This window comes from Mus pahari, chromosome 7 (genome assembly GCF_900095145.1).
Source record: "Mus pahari chromosome 7, PAHARI_EIJ_v1.1, whole genome shotgun sequence".
Lineage (NCBI taxonomy): Eukaryota > Metazoa > Chordata > Mammalia > Rodentia > Muridae > Mus > Mus pahari.
Window position 1 is genome coordinate 51,722,198 of NC_034596.1, and position 25,821 is coordinate 51,748,018.

Genomic DNA, 25,821 nt, shown 5'->3' on the forward strand with positions numbered 1-25,821 from the left:
TATACAGAGAAACCCTGTCTCAAAAAAACAATAACAAAAAACCTCACCAAGTATGAGCAAGCTCACAGAATATCTTGAATGCTAAAAGTTATTCGAATAGGAACAAAATGTGGTAAAATGGAACCACATGTGATTTAGAAGTTGGTTCTCTTCTTCCATCATGTAGGTCCCAAGGATTAAACTTGGGTCATGACAGCAAAAGCCTGTACTTTAGCCCTTGAGCCATCTCACTGCTCCTAATAGATTTTTTTTCTCAGATAGGTCATGCTATATAGTCCAGTTTGGTCTTGAATTCAAAATCCTCTCGCCTCAGCTTCCTGAGTGCTAGGATTATTGGTATGGGTCACTGCAGAGAAATGGCATGAGAACGCTGCTCCCAGCCTGCTAGCTGCGAGGTGACTGAAGGATATCTGAGAATCCCAGCAACTGGACAAGAAGTAAGCATACTTTCTCTTCAGAGAATCCTGATGTCTGCCAAGTAAGCTGCATGCCTGAGGAAGGGGCCTTCAGGATCCTTTTCTCTCCTATTTATTTATTTTATTTAGAGACAGGGTTTCTCTGTGTAGCCCTGGCTGTCCTCGAACTCAGAAATCTGCCTGTCTCTGCCTCTCAAGTGCTGGGATTAAAGGCGTGCTCCACCACTGCTGGCTGATCCTTTTCTCACGAGAAAGCAATTTTGTTAATTATAAGAAGCAGCACATCTAAGAGTAGGACTGCAGACAGATTTCTCAGTCTGCACAGAAGTTCGGGTCACTTTGAACCACGATAAGCTATTGCTAGGGAAACAGCAGCTGGTGAGAGCTGCAAACTGGGAAATCTTTATTCTGCTTTGCCTTTAAAAGAAGCTGAAACTTTAAATTAAGTGTGCATTGGCTGATTTGACTGTGCACCCACTGTGTCCTGTTACTGCGGCTCTACCCTCAGGACCCCACACACATGTCACCACGGCTGATATTCTCAACAATTTTTTACAGTACTATTACTTTACTTTGTGCCGCTATGCATCGATGCATGTGTGGAAGTCTAAGAAGTGTGAGGCCTCTTCTGCCTCACTGTTTCACAGTGCGATGCAGAGTTAGTTTTACAACGCAGCATAAGGTTCCAACAAGCACAGTCTATGCAGTAGTTCTCTCAGGCTTAGTACTTACTCTTGCTTTATCAAACAGTTCTGAAACTTTGAGGAAAAACCTGCAAGGGAAAAATACTTTCATCAGAAGCATCATCTGATTAATTTTTCACTTTGTTTAGAGATAATGACTCCAAACCATATTAATAAAGGACATTTTTGTTTCATCACATAAAACATCTGATGGTCTTGTTAACTAAAGACTTCAACAGTTAAAAAAATACTCTCTGCACTTATAACAATAAATTGCTTATTTAAAACCCTAGAATAGTATTATCTTGACTCCCTAGAATCTATATGTTGCTAAGGAGATAAAAACTCCCAAGTTATTCTCTGGTCGCTATATTTATGGACATATACAAGTGTGTGCCTCTCAAATAAATAGACAGTCAAGTGTGGTGGCGCACACCTTTAATCGCAGCACTCAGAGGCAGAGGCAGGTGGATTTCTGTGAACTCTTTTGTATAGGTCTACAAAGGTCTATAGAGATACAGTGAGACACTGTTTCCAAAAACAAAAACAAAAAAAGTCAAAACATTTTTTTTTTTAAAAAAAGCAAGCAATTAAAGGAAAACATTGGGGCTGGCAAGATGGCTCAGTAGGTAAGAACACTGACTGCTCTCCCGAAGGTCTTGAGTTAAAATCCCAGCAACCACATGGTGGCTCATAACCATTCGTAATGAGATCTGATGCCCTCATCTGGTGCATCTGAAATCAGCTACAGTGTATTTATCTATATAATAATAAATTTATTATCTTACAATAATAAATAAATCTTTGGGCCTGAGTGACCGGGGTTGACCGGAGCCAGCAGAGGTCCTAAAATTCAATTCCCAACAACCAGGTGAAGGCTCACAACCATCTGTACAGCTACAGTGTGCTCACATACATAAAATAAATATTTAAAAAAATATATATATAAAGGAAAACACTGAACAATTTTTAAAATCCTCTGATAATATTATTTGGTTCTGGGGCTGGAGAGATGGCTCAGCGGTTAAGAGCATTGACTGTTCTTCCAAAAGTCCTGAGTTCAGTTCCCAGCAACCACATAGTGGCTCACAACCATCTGTAATGGAATCCAACACCCTCTTCTGGTGTATCTGAGGACAGCTACAGTGCACTCACATATATAAAGTAAGTTAAGTAAAATTTTTTTTTATTTCTTTATTATTATATATAAGTACACTGTAGCTGTCTTAGTACACTGTAGATGTCGGAAGAGGGCATCAGATCTCATTATGGGTGGTTGTGAGCCACCATATGGTTGCTGGGAATTGAACTCAGGACCTTCAGAAGAGCAGTCAGTGCTCTTACCCGCTGAGCCATCTCGCCAGCCCGTATTTTTTAAAAATTGTTTGGTTCTTTATTTTTGGCACTTAAGAAAATGTACTCCAGGCAAGGGCTCTACTACCAAACTACAGCCCCAGTTTAAACACTTCTAGATATAGCAGCTTTGTTCTGAAAACAAAAAAATAAATAAGCAATTGCTATCTCAGAATTCACTTTCAAATAGACAGTGTTGCAAGTATAAATATCAAGTTTTTAATACTCCAGCTGGGTGTGGTGCTTCAACCCTTAAATCCCAGCTGGGGAGGCAGAGGCAGGCAGATCTCTGGGAGTTAAGAGACTAGCAGTTACACAGTAAGAATCTATCTCAACAGAGAGAGGGTTGGAATGGAGGGGCCTGTAGTAGATGGCTCAGCAGTTAGGAGCCCTTGCTACTCTTCCAGAGGACCCGAGTTCTGTTCACAGCACCATGCAGGTGACTCCCAATTACCTGTAACTGCAGCTCCAGGGGATCTGACACACTCCTTGTCCTCTGAGGGCACTAGCACACAGTTGTCATACACTCACACATATATATACAAATGGAAAGAAAAAAAACATGTATGTATATAGAATATACAAAGAATATATATGTGTACAACTTAAATTACTTATTTTTATGTGTATGAGTATTTTGCCTGCATGTAAATATATATAATTTTAAATTTTTAAAAATTTATTTAATGTATGAGTGCTCTGTTGCATATATACCTACAGGCCAGAAGAGGGCACCAGATTCCCCTTATAGATGGTTGTGAGCTACCCATGTGGTTGCTGAACATTGAACTCAGGACCTCTGGAAGAGTAGCCAGTGCTCTCAACTGCTGAGCCATCTTACAGTGCCCTAAAATTTTAAATTTTAATATAGGTATGTTGTGTGAGTATTCTATATATGTGCAGAAGAAGGTGTTGGATCTCCTGGAACTAAAATTACAAGTAGCTGTAAGCCATAAACATAGATGCTGGGAACCAAACTAAGCCATTTCTCTAGTTCCAAGATTTATTTATTTTTCCCTTCTTTCTTGGTTTTATGAGACAGGGTCTTACTATGTAGTCCAGGCTAGCCTAGAATTCAAAATTGTCCTGCCTCAGCCTCAGGTACTAAGATGAGATGTATACTACATCTGCTCCCCAGTTCTATTTTTGAGACAAGGTGTCATGTATACCAAACTTGATCCAGTCTCAATTGCACGATGTGATATATATCCCCATTACACATAACATACACAAAATAAATAAATGTAAAAAACAATTGTTTAAATTTCAATGTCGGTTCAAGGAACGGTAGTGCATGCCTGTAAACCCCAGCAGCCAACAGGCGGGTAGCAGAAGCAGGAAAATCCACAGTCCAAAGTCATTCCTGGCTACATAGAGCCTGCATGGGCTAAGCAGGACCTTATGACAAAGTGTTGAGAAGGGTAATGGGGCTGGAGGGTGGGGCACTGGGTATTTAGCTCAGTGGTAGACAACATTAATTAACACTTTAAGGGTTGGCCCCACCACTGGAGGGGGGAAAGGTAACCAAGACATTATAAAAAAAAGTTCAACCTGACTTCCAATGAAATCTATAGCAAATATGTGAAGTATCCAATGTCTGTCTGTCTCTCTGTCTATCAAGAGGTTCTATCTATCTATCTATCTATCTATCTATCTATCTATCTATCTATCTATCAATCAATCAATCAAGAGGGTTTCACTATGTAGACAGACTGGCCTGGAACTAACTATGTAGACCACGCTAACCTCATACTCACAGATATCTGCCTGCCTTTGTTTCCTAGATGCTGGGATAAAAGGATGTACTTACTACCATGCCCAGCCTGAAGTGTTGAACATTTTAAAATAATAATTAGAAAATGAGAAGACAAAAAAAGAAACCAAGTATTTTATAATAAAAAAATTCAGTTTATAAAAAAATGGGTTGATAAAAATATCCTAAAAATGCCTATGAAAATTACAAGTACTATTTCCTTTGCTACCAGCAAAGCCCTTTGCTTGCTTTACTCATATTAACGTTCTTAACTATAATTCTTACTTGCATATATCTGTAGAGTCCTGAGTTCCTAAAGCATATAATGAAGACCCAATTCTATTGTAATCATCAGCAGCACCTATGGAGAAAGTTTTAAAAATTAAAAATCAAATTTTAATAATATATTAACCTGTTGATTTAAAAATACTTACTGATCACCTATCTGCAAAGTATAATATAAGACACCCAGTAAAGGAACAAGCAACTGTAATGCAGTATGGAGGACAACATCGGACATATGAACTGCTTTTTTTTTTTTTTTTTTTTAAGATTTATTTATTTATTATATGTAAGTACACTGTAGCTGTCTTCAGACACTCCAGAAGAGGGCATCTGATCTTGTTAAGGATGGTTATGAGCCTCCATGTGGTTGCTGGGATTTGAACTCTGGACCTTCGGAAGAGCAGTCGGGTGCTCTTACACACTGAGCCATCTCACCAGCCCATGAACTGCTTTAAGATGGATGGGAGCAGAAGTGTATATACGCACACATACATGCACATCTCATATAGTACACACATACGTAAAACACCACCTAAGCTGGGGACATGGTGGAAACTAGAGAATGAACTCCGTGTGTGGGATGAGCAAGTCTTTCCCAGGCGGAGGAGAGAGCGCACCCTGACTAAAGGGAACCGCATGGAGAAGGGTCACAGCCATAGAGAACAGCACACCAGGAGAGTGGGTGTGACTCAGTAGAGCGGAAACAAAGAGGAGCAGAGGAAGTGAAGAAAGGAAAACTGGAGGAGGTCAGGGCCTTAGAAGGTCTTCTTGGCTTTGGGCAGTAAATATCACTAAGTATTCAAGCCAAAAGGTGGCAAAATCAATATAAAAAAGATTTTAGGGTTTTCTACCCCTCCAGAAAAGCCTGCTAGTACAGTCTAAAAGTAGAAAGACTGAAAAGGCAGAATGACCAACCAAGAATCATGCACAGTCATCTGATAACAAGATGCTAGCAATGAAGAAAGTCGCCAAGGTCTGATAGGTAGGGCTTATAAACAAGAGACCTGATATACACAGGGACATACTCAGATGATAGCGTCTTTATTCACAGATGCTACGGACAGAGGACTGAATTTGAGCACAATTGCAGGGATTTCCCCACAGGCAGCTCACCTGCTGAGAGAGGATAATAGTGAGTGTCCCTGTGTTGACAACCGTATATGGACATGAAGATGACAATGGTACCCACACCGTAATTTATGTGGAGGATTCAATGAGTTATTCAATATTACAAAGTGTCTGGAATATAAATGACATGCTCCACAAGAACACAGCACACAGTAATGACCACGCATTAGCTCTCTGGGAATGAAGTAGCAGTGTTTTCACTGGAGTCTCTCTTAAAACAAGAATCCTTACAGTATACTTAGGTTACACAGAATTAACTGATAAAAACTTGACTATTAGTTATTTAAATTAGAATGGTTCTATATTTTTATAGTTTAAAAACATTTTAAATTATGTGTATCTGTGTAAGGGTATGTGTTCGTGACTTATCTTCTTGGAGGTCAAAAGAGACGGCCTTCAGACCCCCTGGAGCCAGAGTTAAAGGCAGCTACTGAGCTGTCCAACATGGGTTCTGGGAATCAAACTCAGGCCCTCCCCTCTGAAGAACAGCGAGTGCTCTTAGCCACTGATTTCTCTCCAGCATCAATGTGTTTATTAAATCTGGAATAAATTAGGTGTGATGTTACATACCTGTAATTCCAGAATTTATTATGAGGTGACCCAAGGCTCACTCAATCCTCTTGCCTCTGCCTCCACAATGCTGGGATTATGAGCACGCTACCATGAGCTGCTTTATTTTATTTTGTGATTATCAACTAGGAATACACACTCATGATCATTTCTCTTTAGCTACCATCCATTTGGCCAAATTAATACAACCTACTAATATTTTCTTCAATTCATTCCCTCCCCATACCTTTTTCTTTTTCTTTCTTAAAACTATTTATTTAGTAGCCGGGCATGGTGGCGCAAGCCTTTAATCCCAGCACTCGGGAGGCAGAGGTAGGCAGATTTCTGAGTTTGAGGCCAGCCTGGTCTACAAAGTGAGTTCCAGGACAGCCCAGGGCTATACAGAGAAACCCTGTCTCAAAAAAATTAAAAAAAAAAAAAAACACTTTATTTATTTAAACTTTATTATTAGGGGCTAGAGAGATGGCTCAGCGGTTAAGAGCACTAACTGCTCTTCCAGAGGTCCTGAGTCCTGAGTTCAATTCCCAGCAACCACATGGTGGTTCAAAAACAAACAAACAAAAACAAAACAAAACAAAAAACTGTAATGGGATCCAATCCCCTCTTCTGGTGTGTCTGAAGGCAGTTTTAGTACACTCATACACATAAAATAAATAAGTAAATCTTTAAAAAATTAATAATAATAAAAAGAAAGAGATTAAACATTATCAAAGTGTGTTTTGAGCATGGGCACAGGCATGTCAGAGCTGTAGGCCAGAGGACAACTTTATGGAGCTGATTCTCTTCTTCCACTTTAATGTGGGTTCCTGGGATTGAACAGTGCTTGTACAGTATAGATCTTTACCGATTCAGCTATCTCATCTTACTTGCTACATAGCTCAGGCTGGCCCTCAAGCCATAGGATTACCAGTATAAACCAACAAAGCCAACAGACACACCTTAAAAAGGTCTCTGGGGGGCTGGTGAGATGGCTCAGCGGGTAAGAGCACCCGACTGCTCTTCCGAAGGTCCTGAGTTCAAATCCCAGCAACCACATGGTGGCTCACAACCATCCGCAACGAGATTTGACTCCCTCTTCTGGAGTGTCTGAAGACAGCTACAGTGTACTTACATATAATAAATAAATAAATCTTTAAATTAAAAATAAATAAAACTTAAAAAAAAAAAAAGGTCTCTGGGACAGTGGAGGCAGGAAGCCCTACAGTTCAAGGCTAGACTGAATCAAAACAGGTGGTGGGGGAGGGGCTAGGCCTGCGGCTTAACTGGGAATGAGTTTACTAACCATTCACAAAGCACTGGGCTTTATGGCCACCACCACATAAAAATTGGATACAGCACATACCTATAATCTCAGTTTAGGCAAAGCAAAGGAAGATCGAGGACATTTTTGGTTACACACTGATTTCAAGAACAGCTTGGGATACATTCTGACCCAAAGAAGACACTTAGGGGGCCTGAATGTCATAGACCACTGTCCTATATTCAGACTTTTACATTGTAAGTAACATGTTGACTTTACAGTTATTTCAGTTATAATCTAACTAAGTCTGGAGGGTAGTGACATGATGCGGTGGTTAAGAGCACCTGCTGGTCTTGTGGAGGACTGCCTGGGTTTGGTTTCCAGCACCCATATCAGGTGGCTTATAACCACCTACAACTCCAGTTCCTCTTCTGGCTTCCATGGTGTACATGCATAACCAAGGCATACACAATCACACATATTTTTTTGGAAGGGCGGGGAGGACAGTTGGGGCAGGGTCTCTCTACGGAGCCCTGGGTGTCCTACAACTCACTAAACAGACCAGGCTGGCCTTGAACTAGCAGACTGCCTTCTGAATGCTGGAATTAAAGACAAGTGTCACCATGGCCAGCAAAGCAAACAAATCTTGAAAAGAAAAGGAGTTTTACCACAGAAGCCTTACTTTTGTGAGATCTTGTCATTCTGTCAGACTTAGCAGACGCATCCTTAACTCGGCTGTGATACTCTAAAAGGAATGTTCGTTCATGCTCAAAGAAGTCGTCTACGTCCTGCAGGATGAGGAAAGAGCAGAGGCTGTTTACACATGCTCGCTCTACTGTGATCTGAAACCTTGTCATCACTTACAGTCAGGAAAGGAACGCTACCTTCTAGCACTCTGGCTTTACGTCATTGGCACAGCAAGACTTTCGCAGACAAGCCCATGGTTTATGGCTGAAGGCTAGAGTGTCTGTGTTTACCCCGAAACAGCTGCCACAAACATCACGATAGGAGGAGTGAACAAATGCTTTTGAGGAAGGGGGAAGTTCTGGCATCTATAAACGAGAAACCTATTTTTCCTCGTCTATTATACATTTCACAGGTCATTCAGGGGCTGCCTAGCCAACTAACTGCTGGGGCAAACCTGGCCAAATGAGCTCTGTGGGAGCCATGATACAATTAAGCACCACTTTTAATCTTTTTTTTTAAAACATTTATCTATTTTTCTTTCACATGTATTGGTGTTCTGTTTGCATGAATGTTTGCGCACCACCTGCGTGCCTAGTGCTCACAGAGAACAAAAGAAGGCATTAGATTCCCTAACCCTGAATTGCAGACCATGGGGACACCAGGGATCAAACCTGGGTCCACTGGGAGACAGCCAGTGGTATTAACACTGAACAATCATTTCTCCAGCCCCCAATCTCTTCTTGAAATAAGGCTAGATATATGTTTTAAATTAAAAAAAAAATCACTATTAGCACTTTCTAGCAACTATTCTTTGAGTTACTTATATAATTTAGCATTTATAGCAACAGAATCTGACCAAGAGTCGGCTCTAAAGAAAGTGCCATTTAACCATCACTTCAAACATACCACTTTTCTTTTTTTTTGTTTGTTTTTTTTTTTTGTTTTTTTTCGAGACAGGGTTTCTCTGTGTAGTCCTGGCTGTCCTGGAACTCACTCTGTAGACCAAGCTGGCCTCGAACTCAGAAATCCGCCTGCCTCTGCCTCCCGAGTGCTGGGATTAAAGGCGTGCGCCACCACGCCCGGCTCACACACCACTTTTCTTAACCATGAAAATGAGAATAAACATCTAACTTGTAGGGTTATAATGAAGACTATAAACACAAGCCTCAAATAAATATATTATACATGTTCAAAAATGTACACTGATTACCAAAATCATAGATAACAGTGGGATTAAAGGTGTGTGCGCCTATATCTGGCTGCCCTATGTATTTTATGGATGCTCTGGAGGTCTGACCATGAGGCAGCTGGGTAAAGGAGAGATGAGGGAGAGCTGTCTGTAGAATGGATGTTTATATTTACTAGCTAAGAAAACTGTTAACTATTAATGCACAGCAACAGCAGAGAGGATGCAGACTGAGTCCCCACAGGAGAGCAGTCAACACCTGGACTGTTAACACCAGTTCACAGGGAAAGTCAATAGCTCATACAAGCTTTCCTGCAGACTTGAGAGCTGGCAGTGACATGAAATAGAAGCACTATTTCTCTCAATATTTGCTGATATTATAACATTTACAGAAAAAGATGCCAGGTTATCTTTCCCACAGCCCCATGAACCACGTGCTATTACTTCATTTGAAGATGGAGAAAACAGACTCAGAGAAGGCCGTTTCCCCAAGATCACACTTTACCCACAGACACTCCGGACACCTCAGCTGCTATTACCCAAATCCAAACCCGGGTCTGCACCCATACTTGCAAGCAAGAGCAAGCGCTCAGAGGCAGGCCAGCCTACAGCCTTCTGTCCTGCACCCTGAAGGCCCCAGGTACATGGGATTTAACACCCATTCTACACAGACAGTTCTCCCTCATCTCTCCTCTACCCAGCTGCCTCACCAGACCTCCAGAGCATTCATAAAATACATAGGGCAGACAGGTATAGGGGCACACACCTTCAATCCCAGAATGTGAGAGGCACAGGCAAATGGGTCTGTGTGAATTCCAGTCCAACCAGAGCTATACAGCAAAACCCTATCTACAAAACAAAGTCTATATTCTCGCCTAGTGCTGCTCATCAAGTATACATTTTACCTTTACTCCGGAAACAATGACTCCATCTGCTGACTTAACCATGTTTTTAAAGAAATCCTCGAGTTTTTCTTTTTTATTTTTTCCTCGAACACTCAACTGAAAGACAATAAAACAAAAAACACAAAATAAGTAAGTTTAATATAGGACTTCCTTTATTCATAAGAAATGTAGTAGGGGCTGGAGAAGTGGCTCAGAGGTTGAAAACTCTGACTGTTCTTCCAGAGGGCCTGAGTTCAACTCCCAGCAACCACATGGTGGCTCCCAACATCTGTAATGAAGTCTGGCGCCCTCTTCTGGCACGCAGGCATATATGTAGGCAGAACACTGTATATAATAAATAAATAAATCTTACAAAAAAAAATGTAGTGGATAATAACACATTGTTATGATTCTCTACCAGCTCTGAAATACATTAGGCAAATTCCTTCCTTCCCTCCTTCTTTTCTTTTCTTTTCTTTCTTTTGGTTTTTTGAGACAGGGTTTCTCTGTGTAGCCCTGGCTGTCCTGGAACTCACTCTGTAGACCAGGCTGGCCTCGAATTCAGAAATCTGCCTGCCTCTGCCTCCCAAGTGCTGGGATTAAAGGCGTGCGCCACCACGCCCGGCTTCTTTCTTTCTTTTTTAAGATTATGTATTTATCTCATATAAGTACACTGTATCTGTCTTCACACACACCTTCAATTCTGGCCTCCACATGGTGGAAGGAAAGGCCTCTCACACACCATCCTGTGGCCTCCACAAGTGTACCACATACAAGAAATAAATGTAATTAAAAATCTTTAAAAAGTGCTAGAGTCAGGTATGATGGTGCACCCTTTAATCTCAGCACTCAGGAGACATCCTGGTCAACTCCCTATGTGTGTATGGAGTTCTAGACTAGCCAGGAGAGCTGGGAGTTCAAGAACCCAGGCTATCACATACCACATGAGCACTTACAACTGAGTTATAGCTTTGGGCCCTTTTACAATTATTTACTTTTTTAAAAAACTTTAAATTTTATTTCACGTGCACTGGTGTTTTGCTTGTATGTATGTCTGTGTCAGAGTGTCTAATCCCCCAGTTATAGACAGTTGTGAGTTGCCATGTTGGTGATGGGAATTAATCCCAGGTCCTCTGGAAGAACAGTCAGTGCTCTTAATTGCTGAGCCATCTCTCCAACCCACAGTTATTTATCCTTATAAGTACTTTAAAAATAACATTTTACTTTCATATTTGCATACTTTACTTAAAAACAAACAAGCTGGGCAGTGGTGGCACACGCCTTTAATCCCAGCACTCGGGAGGCAGAGACGGGCGGATTTCTGAGTTCGAGGCCAGCCTGGTCTACAAAGTGAGTTCCAGGACAGCCAGGGCTACACAGAGAAACCCTGTCTCGAAAAAACAAAAAACAAACAAACAAAAAACAAAACAAAGCAAAACAACAAAAAAAAACCAACAGTAAACTTAGAGCCACCAAAATTGATTATCATCATTAGCTCATCCATCCTCTGACTTTACAAAAGGAACTTCTCTTAGTCTCTATGTAGTTGTTGTGGTTGTTTTGTTTTGTTTTTCAAGGCAGCTTCTCTGTGTAGCCCTGGCTACACTGAAACTTACTGTGTAGACTAGGCTGCCATGGACTCACAGAAATCCACCTGCCTCTGCTTCCAAGTGCTGGGATTATTGCCTGGCCAAAAGAAACTTCTTATGTCATAAAGATAAGCATTTTGCCTTACATTAATTAATATAACTAAAACTTAGAATGCTTGAATACCAAATAATATTCAATAGGGCTCAGCTGGGGGCTTGTTGTTAAGAGAAAAGGTTATATGGAACACAGGGGATAGAGCTCACATCAGGTATCTTCTCTGAGGCATCTCACTGGCCCTGAAACTTACTGAGTATGAAAATGGTTTAAAAAAAATAAAATGTTTGGGTTTCAGTCTGGCTCTGATGGTACATGCCTGTAATCTTAAAACTAAATTAGCGCCGGGCGTGGTGGCGCATACCTTTAATCCCAGCACTTGGGAGGCAGAGGCAGGCGGATTTCTGAGTTTGAGGCCAGCCTGGTCTACAAAGTGAGTTCCAGGACAGCCAGGGCTATACAGAGAAACCTTGTCTCGAAAAAAAAAAAAAAAAAAAAAAAAAAAACTAATTTAGCAAACAGACAGTATTGAGTTTGAGGCTAGACTGAAATACAGACTAAAATAGAAAAAAAAAAAAAAGGTTTGGGGCTAGGGATGTAGCTCAGTTCAGAGAGGCTAGCTCCATCTCTAGGTTATACCCCCACACCACATTCAAACTGATCACAATGGCGCACGCTTATAATCACAGCACTCATGATGGGGAAAGGGGAGCAGGCATCCTCTACCATCCAGGGCTGCACAGAGTTTGAGGCCAATATAGGATACTTTGGCTTCTGTCTCAGAGAAAAAAAGTTTTTGAGTTCAGGCTTTCAGATTATGGAAGTTCATCTTATAACTTGATTTAACTGATCCCCTCAAGGCCTACTGAAACTCTACTTCACTATTGAAAATGTGGCACTTTAAATTACCCTGGAAAATCAAAGCATTCGGACCCTGAAAAACTGAAGGGGGCCGCTGGCAACTAAAGTGTGACCTCCAAGTCCCACATGGTGGAAGGAGTTCTTTATCGCTCCCTCTGACTCTAAAGCATCCGGCGCTAGAATCCCCCACCTCCAAACCCTTCCAAAAGTAACAGACGGCAGCAACAACTTCCATCACTGCTCTCATCAGTCTGACACTCACATCTTGATTATATTCCAAGAAGACGTGGAAATTTAAATCTTTTCTCAAAATAGGATGCGCTGCAACCCGACACAGGAACACCTCATGCATTGCAACTGTCTTCTTGAAGATCGCCAGGTATTCACTAGAAACAAGAGGACATTAAGAGTAAACAATGGATTCAACTTCAAGGTCATCCCAAGCTCCATTCACTGGAGCTTTATAAATGTAAAACTAAAAGTACAAAGGCATGATTCATATCAACAAAGCTTTTAGTTGAACTGTTAAGTAAAAGTTTGGGATTCATTTCTGAGAAAGCCTCATGCTATTTTAGTATTTAGTATGTATGTAAATGTTAAAAATCTCAACTCTTAACAAACTTTTCTATTATGCAAGTTGATGTTAGGTTGGGATATTTGTGTTTTAGGTATAGAGTAATTATTTGATACAACCTTAACAATTTTTATATAATTATAGCCTGAATATACATATGCAAAAAATACCCAAATATCATTAATCATTTTTCAGTGTTAATATTGTTTTCACACACATATACCACAGAGCAACTACTTATGCCATTATATTGAAGAAATGTGTTTAAGTTATATTATCAGTGAATTCAAGCAACCATAGCGCAGCACACAACAGTTTTGTTTTGTGTGTGTGTGTGTGTGTGTGTGTGTGTGTGCGCACACGCGCGCGCATGTGCACGTACATTTGTGTGTGGCGGTGGTGGTAACCACTCAAGGAAAAAGCCTGATATTCTTGCTTCAACTCCGTGCAAGAAGAGCAAGTTTTATGTACCAGCACCCGAGCAGGGTCAGAGTTGGGAGCAGTGTGAGCTCTGGGAGGGTGGTCACTCAGGGAAGACAAAAAGAAAGGTGCAGAGGATGCAGGTGGCAGTCGGGCAAACCCAGTGTTCTGCTCTCCAACCCCTACCCAGACCACAGAAGAACCATGAGCAGGGCCACGGGGAAGCCAGAGCTTCAACAGTAATGTGTTCCGAGGGTTTCTAGCTTCTAGTCTAACTACTATTGCACCTAGAACTGACAGAATTCTGATGTGTCACTTTACATTTTAACAACCATCTAGTTTGTTCATTTACTGTTTCATAATAAATCACTCAGCATTCTGAAAAGGAGTTTAGTAGCACTGTGATTAGATGCTTGAAAGCAAACTTAAAGATAAAGAAAATGCACAAAGGGAGAGATGGCTGGCCATATTGTGATCATCACTTCAGATCTGGAAGGGTGGCTGGCAAGCACCTCTGCAGCTGGCAGGCAGCCTGGGATGCTCTGGGATACAAGATCACACACGATGGCATGCCTACTATCACAAAAGCTGAAGTAAATTTCCACACCTCCCAAAATGACAAAGTTCAAAAGAGAGTGAAACTATTTTGTCAAGTATGTTAAAAGTAAAAAATTATCAAAATTTTAAGAACTTAATGCGTTCTGAGTGTATATAAAAATAATAATTTTGTCTGCATGTGTGTGTGCACACGTGTCTGCATGTGTTTGTGCACACGTGTTTGATTGCCAGGGAGGCCAGAAGAGGCTGTCAGATACCCCAAGCTGGCTCAGGTCCTCTGCAAGAGCTGCAAGCACTCTAGCCTCTAAGCCAGCTCTCCAGCCCCCTAAAAGAAATTAATGAGAAGAGAACTTGTCTACTCTCATCAGTGTGTCCTAGTGGTCGTCTTTAGGTCACCTAGAGCTGGCAGAGGAGAGGAGAGGAGACACGTGCACTCGACATTTTTTGTTGTTGTTCTGAGACAGGGTTTTATGTGACCCAGGTTGGAGTTAAAATCACTGTATTAAAAAAAAAAAAAAAAAATCACTGTATAGATGAGGCTGGCCTTGAACTCCTGATATTCCTGCCTTTACCACCCAAGTACTAGATTAGAGGTCTGTGCTTCCCACCCCCCCACCCCCATTTTATTTGTTTTTTGAGACTGCCTCCCCCATCCTCACCCCACCCCCTCTGTAACAGATCTGGCTGACCTGGAACTCACTCCGTAGAGCAGGCTGGCCTCAAACTCACAGAAATCTGAAGGTCTCTGCCTCCACAGTGCTTGGATTAAAGGCGTGTGCCAGCAGACCTCACTGGTCTGTGCTACTATGATAGGCTCTTTTCACTGTGTAGCCCTGGCCAGCCTGGAATCATCCAGTGTGTAGCCTTGATCTGAGATACACCTGCTTTTGTTTTCCAGGTGCTAGGTTCAAAGGCATGCAACGCACCACTGTGCCCATTTTATTTCATTATTTATCTTTTGTTTTTGATTTTTTCAAGATAGGGTTTCTCTGTATAGCCTTGGCTGTCCTGGAACTCACTCTGTAGACCAGGCCGTAAAAGAAAACATGTAAAGAGACCCTCAGCATACTTTCTACAAGAAATGGAAGCTGCAGAGCAGATACACACTGAGAAAACAGAGACAGGCGAGGGTGACTGAGGCCTTATAAATAATTCTTAGAAAATGTATACTGTTTTAAGGTCATATTGCCTTCCTAGTACTTCAATAAAGTTTTAGCTCATCAATTTTCAATTTTCAGAGTCTATTTAAATAATTTAAAAATCTGACAGTGAAGACAATGGTATTCTTTTCCTGAAGAGGCTCTGATCGTAGTCACTAACAGACTGTTATGACTTACCCTGGCTTTTTCAGTCACTACAGTGAAATGGCTATCAGGGAGCACAGTTAACAAGAAACATCACATACGCTTCCAGTTCCTGCTTCATCTTTGTGAATTCTTCCTTTGTCATCGACCCTTCCCCTTCTCCAAGCTTCTGCAGTTTTTCCCGTGAAGCATCAAAATCAGGTCTTGGTGGCGCTGGTGGGATCTATAACAAAACCAAATAACTAACTTTAAGAAACGATTTCATTTTTTTTGGGGGGGGGGGAGTTCAAGACAGAGTTTCTCTGTGTAGCCCTGCCTGTCTGGGAACTCACTCTGTAGACCAGGCCTGCCTCTGCCTCCCGAGTGCTGGGATTAAAGGCGTGCGCCACCACGCCTGGCTTATGATTTCATTTTTTAAATGTGTGTGTGTGTGTGTGTGTGTGTGTGTACACACTAGCCCTAGCATGCACAGTGATCAGAGAACAACTTGCAGGAACTGGCTCTCCTCTTCCACCATCTGAGGCCTGGGGTCAGACTCAGGCCTTCAGGGCTTGGTGGCAGACACCTTCCCTGATGACCATCTCACCAGCTCTGTTCCATTTCTTTTAGTACTGTGCCAGGGAATCTGAGGATGATGGCTCCAGCACTCAGGAGACTGAAGTAGGATGGCTGCAAATGTGAGGCCAATCTAATACTTTTGAGTACAGCCCTAATTACAAGTGAAACCCTGACTAAAACAAAATACAACAATGTTTTGATAATGCCAAAGTATAAAATATGAACTGAGCACCAGAGATGCCAAAATTCGGATTATAAAACATTTCCAGTTCGAGAAATCAAGATCTCTGGGTTCTACTGGTGGTGGTGGTCCACATCTTCAATCCTAGCCCTTGGGAGGAAGAAGTAGGCTGACCTCTGTGAGTGTGAGGCCAGCCTGGCTGGCTTACAGAGTGAGCTATATAGAGTAAACTGATCTTGAAAAACCAAACCCTCTTGCCTCACCCTCCAAGGGGCCAGCCCCCATACTTTATCTACTTGTTAGTCTGTTTGTTTGTTTGTTTTAGCACAGTCCTCAGAGTGTGGCTTGGGGTAGAGGCTCTGCAGCACTGAAAGGCAGGCTGAGCGTGGGGGTGTGCACCTGTAATCCCAGCCCTCAAGGAGCTGGTGCTCTCCATACAGCAAACCAAAGGCCGGCCTTGGCTGCATTAGCTTTTGCCTCAAAGACAGTGGTCGTGCCCTGGAAAGTAGACCAGTGTCTTGCTCAGCCATCAGAGAAGCTGATGGGAACAAGTACAGAGAGCCACAACGGGACCATGTATAGAGTAAGAGACCTTGGAACAACCGGTCCTAAATGGATGTCTCTGCTAAACCTGCCCTCTCAGGGCTCCGAAGAAGTCACCAAGGAAGCAAGGCCTTCACTCCTCCTAGACACAACAGGACTGATGCACAGATGAACTTCCAGACCGGCAGCAGGTGCAGGGTCTGAACAGGTCTAAGCCAGACAGGATCCCAGCAAAGAGAGGAGGAAGTAGACATGAGCTCCCATCCCTAACAAGCTATCTCCAACTGATAATTTCTCTCAAAGGAAAATTAGTTTTCTCCAATAGAGTCTCACTGTGTACAAAAATCACACTTAAGGGCAGGTCCCATCATAGCAGCAAACTGCCAACACAAATGAACTTGATAGGATTTCACATACACATACACACACACACACACACACACACACACACACACACATTTTTTTAATCATGTTTCATCTGGGCATTTTTAATCCTACCAGTCTTTCACTTGTATATTCTGGTTTCCAATCTGTGTGTGCGCGCACCCTCTATATTTATTTTCTTTGTCTGTTATCTAAACAAGAAGGTGTGGGGATGGATGGGTGTGGAGACGGATGGGTGGGGAGTTGAGGAGAATCTTCGAGGCAATGAAGAAAGGGAAACCATGATTAGAATATACTGCATAAAAAAAAAATCTATCTTCAATCTTAAAAAAGCCCAAATAGATAAATATGAATTGAATTTTTTAAATTAAAAACCTTGATGTGCATTTGTGTTTTGCCTCTGATTATGTCTGCGTACCACATGCGTGCCTAGTGCCTACAGAGGCATTTGTGAGCTGCCATATGGGTACTGGGAACTGAACGTGGGTCTCTGCACTGTTGAACCATCTCTCCAGTCCTGCTAAGTTAAAAAACAAAACAAACAAGCAACAACAACAACAACAAGAAATTGCTCTGAGAAAAGCATCATATACTTCAGGATATACACATTAAACAGCTCCTATACAGTAGGCACCATGGTGAGTCAAGAGCTTACAGATAACTTACTCTTTATAAAGCCTTGATAAGCAGTAGTTAGCCTCCTGGTAGAGAAAGCAGAAAAAGGTTCTCTCCCATGAGAGGCTGGGGGAAAGGTAGGATTAGGATACAAAAAGAAGGCATTATTGCTCGGTCACCAAAACCTGAGCTACACAGTCGGGGTGGGGGTGGGGGTGGGGGTGCTGGCCTCAGGACCGAGACACAATGAAGTCATGATGACCTCAGGGAATTCATAGATGTCAACAGCTGGGGAAGAATAACTAACCACTTACTTTTGATTGCAATGTCTTCAGGAACCTTCTAACCTTTACTCAGAGCCCAAATCCAGAAAACATTTCCTCATTAATGACCTACTCTAATATGCACAGTAACTATCCAAGCTCAGAAGGCCTCCTGTCTATAACCCTAGACCTTGATAGGCAGTGTCAAGAGCAGGTTCAACGTCAGCCTGGACTACACAGTGAGTTCCAGACCAGGAAGGGGCTAGGCAACACAGCAAGACTCGACTTTGAAAAAACCCAAAGAATTCAAGACCAAGTAAGAAATGTTAACAGACTCAAAGTCAGACATGACAGCCCAGGGTAAAAGGTGGTGAGCCAATGCCTCCCAGCTGCCATTTTATAAATCACATCAGTCACTAAAAGTGCTAAATGAAACCACAGGAGTTTCCAAAATGCTCTTAGAAAATAAAAACTCAAGCTGGGGTATGCTTAGTAGTAATGATATCAGTGTCGTGCAGAGGACCCACGAACAGCTCCTGACACTATCAGGTGGCTCACAACCACCTGTAAGCCCAGCTCCAGGGACATCTGATGCCTGTGGCCTCCACGGGCACATGGACACACACAGATACATATACATCATTACACATAAACAGAGAGCTGGAGAGTCGGCTCAGCAGTTCGGTACTCTCCTACAGGACCTGAGTTTGGTTCCTAGCACCCATGTCAGGCAGCTTACAACTTGCTGTAACTCAAATTCTAGGGTGTCTCTTCTGATCTCTGTGGGTACCTGCACAGACAACACTTAGATACATGCACTTCAGAAAAAAGAAAGAAAGGAAGGAAGGAAGGAAGGAAGGAAGGAAGGAAGGAAGGAAGGAAGGAAGAAAGAAAGAAAGAAAGAAAGAAAAAAAGAAAGAAAGAAAGAAAGAAAGAGGGCTGGAGAGATGGCTTAGTGGTTAAGAGCACTGACTACTCTTCCAAAGGTCCTGAGTTCAAATCCCACAACCTCATGGTGGCTCACAACCATCCTAACAAGATCTGACTCCCTCTTCTGGAGTGTCTGAAGACAGCTACAGTGTACTTACATATAATAAATAAACAAATCTTAAAAAAAAAAAAGAAAGAAAGAAAGAAAGAAAGAAAGAAAGAAGGAAGGAAGGAAGGAAGGAAGGGAGGGAGGAAAAAGACCCCCACCCCATACTTACAATGTAACCTGCATAGTCTTCATTTTCAACAAAGGAATCATGAAGCCAGATAAATTCCTCATGTTGTCGAACGACTGAAAATTCATTTTGCTTAAAATTTGGCAATGAACTCTGTAAAGACAGCAATTTTCTTGAATAAAAGTAAAATTATCCTCAGATCTTTGAAAAACGAGTTAATAGGCACTTATATACTGTACTGCTATCATCCCTTTAAATGCATACGTTAGCTGGAGGCGCTCACCTTTAATCCAGAGTCCAGAGGCAGGGGTGGGCAGACCTAGGAGCTGAGATGAGCCCGGTCTACACAGTGAGTTCCTGGATAGCCAAAGCTACTTGGTCAGACTAGGTTCTATGATAATTCCTAAAACCATTAGATAAGTAACTTCTCCAGCCTAGCTTACACAGGCAGTGCCAAGACAGGCAGAACCACATACTAGTTCAAAAAACACTGAATAAACAAAAGTAACTTCCCTAATCTTGTTTGTTAAAACAGCAGTCAATTAAGACCTATGACTCCAATATACTTAAAATTTAAGTTCCAATCAACATGTTACACAAGCACCAGCCTTTCTAAAGCAACACAGAACACAAAGCCCCACATTACCTTGGTGTGAACAGTGAACTTGACTTTATCCCGCTCGCTGAGAGCATCAGAGATATCCACCTGCAGAGCAGCATCAGTCTGGAGATCTACATTTATTGCTTTAAGCTAAAAAAGAGAAAGCACAACATGAAGAAAAATTGCTCTATTTTATCTGTGTGTGTGTGTGTGTGAGTGAGTGTAAATACATGCACCATGTGCATGAAGGAGCCCAAGAGGGTTAGAACCGTCTGCATTACAGGCCGCTATGTGGTCTTAACCAAGGAGTCGTCTTTTCAGTCTTTTTTTTTTTTTTTTTTAAATCTCTTTTTTAAAAGACAGATAGGTTGGCCTCAAACTTGTGATCCGCTTCCCTCTGCCTCTTGCAGGCTGGAATGGAAGGTCTATATTACCAACTTGGTTCAGAAGTAATTTCATTCTTCTGCCAACAAGACAACACAAAAACAAAGCAGGGAGCAGAGCAGGCCTGCACTCTCCTGTGGTCCTAGGACTCAGGGGGCTGAGGCAGAATGGCAAACGCAAGACCAGTAGACCCCATCTTAACCTCTACCACCAAAAATGTAGGAACTCTTTCCTTTTTGGTGTTTTTTTTTTTTAAAGATTTATTTATTATTATTATAATATCTAAGTACACTGTAGCTGTCTTCAGATACACCAGAAGAAGGCATCACATCTCATTACTGATGGTTGTGAGCCACCATGTGGTTGCTGGGATTTGAACTCAGGACCTTCAGAAGAGCAGTTGGTGCTCTTAACCACTGAGCCATCTCTCCAGGCCTGGTTTGTTTTTTTTTAAACTCATGTTCAAGCCACTTTAAAAATAATTCCTGTGGCAGGCTGGCTAATGGCTCCCAAAAGGTATCTATACCCAAATCCTCACAATCTGCAATTGGGCTCTATGTGGCCAAAAGGATTTTGCAGATGTGATTCACTTAGGGTTTTCCACAGGTGATCATTCTGGTGCACCTTAAGTCTTATTTATTTTATGTATGAGTACACTGTCGCTGTCTTCAGACACAACAGAAGAGGGCATCAGATCCCATTACAGATGGTTGTGAGCCACCATGCAATTGCTGGGAATTGAACCCAGGATCTCTGGAAGGATAGTCAGTGCTCGCCGAGCCATTTCTCCAGCCTATACCAGTCTTTAGGGACAAACAACTTTGCATGGTGGTTCTTACACTCTGGGGGAAGAAGCAGGTGGAGCTCTGTATGAAGCAGCCTGACCTACGGATCAAGTTTCAAGCCAGCCAGGGCTATATGGTTTTAAAATCCTGTCTCAAAACAAGAACAACTAATCCAACTGAGAGAAGGCCACTTGGCATCAAAGCTCAGCAATGCTCCACCTACTTCTAAGCTGAGAAAGAAAGAATAAGACCTTACAGACTGGGGGGGGGGGGGAGATACTGGGTCTCCGGGAAGTCATGCTCATCTTAATTTCTGTCCTCTAGAATTATGAAAACTGTTGTTTTAGCCCATTTGAGGTGATTTCTTGCAACACCCAAAGCAAACTAGTACATTAATCATATAATTTTGGGCATAACTTTACCTTTCTTTATTTTGTTCTTTGTGCAGGAGCTGGGGTGGGTGGAGCGTGGTAGGGTAGTGTGTCCCGGTTAATCCTTGAACTTGGTAAGTAGGCAAGGACTTTACTGCAGAGCTACACTCCCAGCTCATATTTCCCCATCTGTTGTTTTTATTGTCCACATTAGCATTTCCTAAACACAACTGATGAGAATCAACAGCCAGGTGTGGTGGTGCACCCTGAAATCCCACAGACAGAGGCCCACGAGGAGGGAAAGTCTGCGCTAGCTTAGGCTACAGAATGAGCAACAGGCCAGCCCGGGCTGTATGCCAGGGCTGTCTCAGAAAACCAAGACTACTCCAGATAATTAAAAGTGTTTTCTTCAACTTTCTCATCTTTCTATATTAAATACAACCCCCCCTTTGATCTATGGCACAACACTTGACTTTTCCCTGTTTGTTATCTGAGACAAGGTTTCACTTTACAGCTCTGATTGACCTTGAATTCAAGGGCTCCTGAGGGCTAGGATTTATAGGTTCAATGGAATTATAGGTACCCACCACCATGCCCCAAAAGATATTTGTCGTTTTGATTCTTCTATCTTTATAAACGTCCCTGTGTCACATAATAAACTTTTATTTCGTCTAGTGGTTCTCAACCTTCCTAATGCTGCCACCCTCATGTTGTAGTGACCATCAACTATAAAATTATTTCCATTGCTACTTCATAACTAAAATTTTCCTGGTGTTATAAATCATAATGTAACTATTCATGTTTTCCAATCGTCTTAGGCAACCCCTGTAAAAGGGCTGTTTAACCCCTAAGAGGTTAAAACCCACAAGTTAAGAACTGCTGATTTAGTCCATGATTATAATTTTTAGATACAATTTACATATAATATGCAAGTCTTAACGTTGTAAAATGCCAAACCGAGATACTGAAAGATTTCTTTCATTTTCAGAGAGTTCCTTTGCATCCCTTTAACAAACTTTACTTTTCTGCCTTTAGTTCTGGTGTTCGGCTTATGAACATGCGGGAAGGTACATGTGCTTTGGGCTGTTAAAGGCAAGTGTCAATGTCAAGTGTTACCCTGTCACGATGCAACATATATATACTTTTTTGAGATAAGGTATCAACTGTGTAGCCATGGCCGTATGAGAACTTGCAAAGGTAGGTCAGCTATCTTGTCCCTCTCGAGTACTAGGATTAAAGGAGTATGACACCATCCCTAGCTGATCCTATTTTTTCAGACAGGGTCTCTCATCAAACTTGAAGCTAGCAGTTTGGTGGGTCACCCACCTCCAGGACCTGCCTGTACCCATGTACTGGAATCTTAAGTATATACTGCTATGTCCAACTTTCTTTTTCAGCAGGTTCTGGAGGTCTAAACTGAGATCCTCATGTCTGTATAGCAAGCACAGTGAACCATCTCTTCTTCAGCTTGTTTTTTCTTTTTTCTTTTCTTTTTTTTTTTTTTTTTTTTTTATTTCTTTTAAGATTTACTATTTTTATGTGCACTGGTGTTTTACCTACACACATGTCTGTGTAGAGGTACCAGATCCTTTAGAACTGGAGTAATAGACAAGTGTGAGCTACCATGTGGGTGCTGGGAATTGAACCTGGGTCCTCTGCAGAAGCAGCAGTCAGTGCTCTTAACTGCTAAGCCATCTCTCCAGCCCTGAGACCTAGCTCTTAGCTTCCTAACTTTTCTGTTACTTCGCTTTTGCACACCTTATTGAAGCATATTATATACTTTGCATAATACCTTAAGAGTTATTATTATTAATTCAATCTACCATGTCTTTTTCACTCTTTTAAAAGCTGACTTCACCACCCTGTTCCAAAAACAAAATCTAGCTCTAGATTTGTTTTTAGGAAGTACACAACAAACAGATGGTGGCGACACAGGCTTTAATCCCCAGCACTCAGGGAGCAGAAGCAGGCAGATCTCAGAGCTTAAGGTCAGCCTGGTCCAGAGAAACAGTCTTTTAAAAAAAAAAAAAAAAAAAAGGTATATAAAGGATTATTTTATTAGACAGTAAATTGTTCTTCATAGTACATATATGTAAGACTTTTTTCAAGACCTGTTTATAATAACCAAGATATACACGGAGAAGCCAGACTCTAAAATGAAATCTCACTGCTTATCTCAGGTGATACTGTATCACATCACACAAAATTCCACTGAAAGTTAACTTGCTATATTGTTTCAGTGCTTTTCTTTTCTTTTCTTTTCTTTTTTTTTTGCTTTTTTTGCTTTTTTGGTTTTTGAAACAGGGTTTCTCTATGTAGCCCTGGCTGACCTGAACTCTCTCTCTTTATAGACCAGGCTCTTTGTCCTCACAGAAATCTGCCTGACCCTGCTTCCAGATTAAAGGTGTATGTCACCACTGCTGGGTGTTCAGTGAATATTTTTATATTTTACCACACTTGAAATAGATCTTTCAGTTAACTATATTTCTTAGTATTACACAGAAAAAAAAATTTCAATCTTCACTTAGACATCATAAAACATTAGACACTTAGACCTTCACTTAGACATCATAAAACATTGTAAATTTAATGTCAATCACATAAATTATACAGATTTCTCAGGTAGACTGTTTCCCATGGGGGGGAGGGTAAGCCAGTAACTTTAGAAGGTTTTAATGAGGGAAAGACTTAATGTAGAGACATCCTATGATTACCAACACTTAATCAAATTTCTGCAAGAGTTCAGTCTGAGGAAACTTCTAACTAGACTTTAACTGGTTTAATTTTTATTTGGTTAAATAAACTTTGTACTTCAGAGACAGAGTGGGTTAAACATTTGTGTTGTTCTTCATGAGACAGACATGTTAAACGACAAAAAGTACAGTATCGTTAAAATTAACTTAAAAGACCAGGGAAGTGGTGCGCACCTTTAATTCCAGGGCTGGAGGCAGCGCCAGGCAGATCTCTGGAAATCTGAGGCTAGCCTGGTCTACATAGCAAGCTTTGTCTCAAAAAATATATACAAATAAATAAAATAAAAATTTAAAGATCTTGAGCTGGAGAGATAGCTCAGCTGGTTTAAGAGTACCTGCTATTTTTTTCCAATAGAGGACAGAAATTTGATTTATAGCACTTGTGTGGTGGCTCACAACTGATAGTGCTCCCACCTCCAGAGGCTCCAACATCTTCTTCTGGCCTTCAGGGGTACCTGCACTGTAGGTGCTTGCACAAACACACACACACACACACACACACACACACACACACACACACACACTTATACACACACACTTAAAAAAAACGTATAATGATGATAATCACTTAAAGACCCTAAGCCAGGAGTGGTGGTATACTTGGGAGGTGGAATCCCTTGGATCAGAAGTTCAAGGTCATCCTCACCTATATAGGAGGCTGAATTCAACCTAGGCTGTACAAGACCCTGAGTACCAGAACACAAAAAGAAAAAAGATGCTGACCAGCTGCTGGGTGGTTAATTCTCCATCTATAACTACTTAGACAAAAAGACATTTTCAGGATGGTGAGATGGCTCACTGGTAGATGTGCTTGCTATCAAGCCTGGTGACCTGAGTCTGAAGCCTGGAACTCACACACTGGAAGGAGCATTGACTTTAGCAAGTTGCTGACACAAGATAAATATTGGGCTAGTGAGATGGCTCAGCGGTTAAGAGCGCTGACTGCTCTTTGAGAGGTCATAAGTTCAAATCCCAGCAACCACATGGTGTCTCACAACCACCCGTAATGAGAAACAAATAAAAAACCTACAGACTGGAGCAAGCAGGACTGGAGCAAGCAGGAGAAGGGTGGGGAAGGGGGAGATAAATAAATATTAAAAAATTAATCAGTTTCTTTTTGTTATTGTTAATCAGTTTCTTTTGTTAGAAATTCATTAGCATTAGAAAATGTATAGATATGGATGGGGAGGGAGAAAAATAACAATTATTGTAATCTCCTGCTGGTTTCTTGTTTTTGTTTTGACCTTCAGCAATCTGTTCCTTACTAAACCCACCACTACAATCTCATTACTCTAGCTAGTATTCCTGAGTTTAAAAAGGTTTCCACTTGGAAAAGCCAAAGTCATTACAGCAAGCCACAGGGCACTCTACCATCTCACCTGACATCATCTCTAACTCACTGTGACTGGCTCACTGCAGTCCTGCCATGGGTCCTTGTCATCTCGAGAACACACAAGCAAGCTGCTGCCTCAGAAATCTTTACGCCACGCCACAAGGGAATCCAGTACTTTGTATTCTAAGTAAAACGCACCCCATCCCTCAGGAAAACTGCTGTGAGTCTGAGGCTAGTCTGGGCTTTACAACAAGTACTAACTAAAACTAAGATGACCAAGCCAGGCAGTGGTGGCACATGCCTTTAATCCCAGCACTAGCAAGGCAGAGGCAGGCAGA

The 25,821-nt window shown here is 41.6% G+C and overlaps 1 protein-coding gene across 1 annotated transcript in view; it reads right to left on the bottom strand.

The window, feature by feature from the left end:
• Positions 1-25,821, bottom strand: part of Snx6 (sorting nexin 6) — a 42,890-nt gene that overhangs the window by 10,207 nt on the left and 6,862 nt on the right. Inside the window, exons 3-10 of the mRNA XM_021201665.1 lie at positions 19,903-20,007; positions 19,299-19,409; positions 15,648-15,769; positions 12,953-13,076; positions 10,207-10,302; positions 8,111-8,216; positions 4,491-4,566; positions 1,149-1,188 (exon numbers count right to left, since the gene is read on the bottom strand). Coding sequence (XP_021057324.1) covers positions 1,149-1,188; positions 4,491-4,566; positions 8,111-8,216; positions 10,207-10,302; positions 12,953-13,076; positions 15,648-15,769; positions 19,299-19,409; positions 19,903-20,007 — 780 coding nt within the window. The remainder of the gene's footprint in view (positions 1-1,148; positions 1,189-4,490; positions 4,567-8,110; positions 8,217-10,206; positions 10,303-12,952; positions 13,077-15,647; positions 15,770-19,298; positions 19,410-19,902; positions 20,008-25,821) is intronic.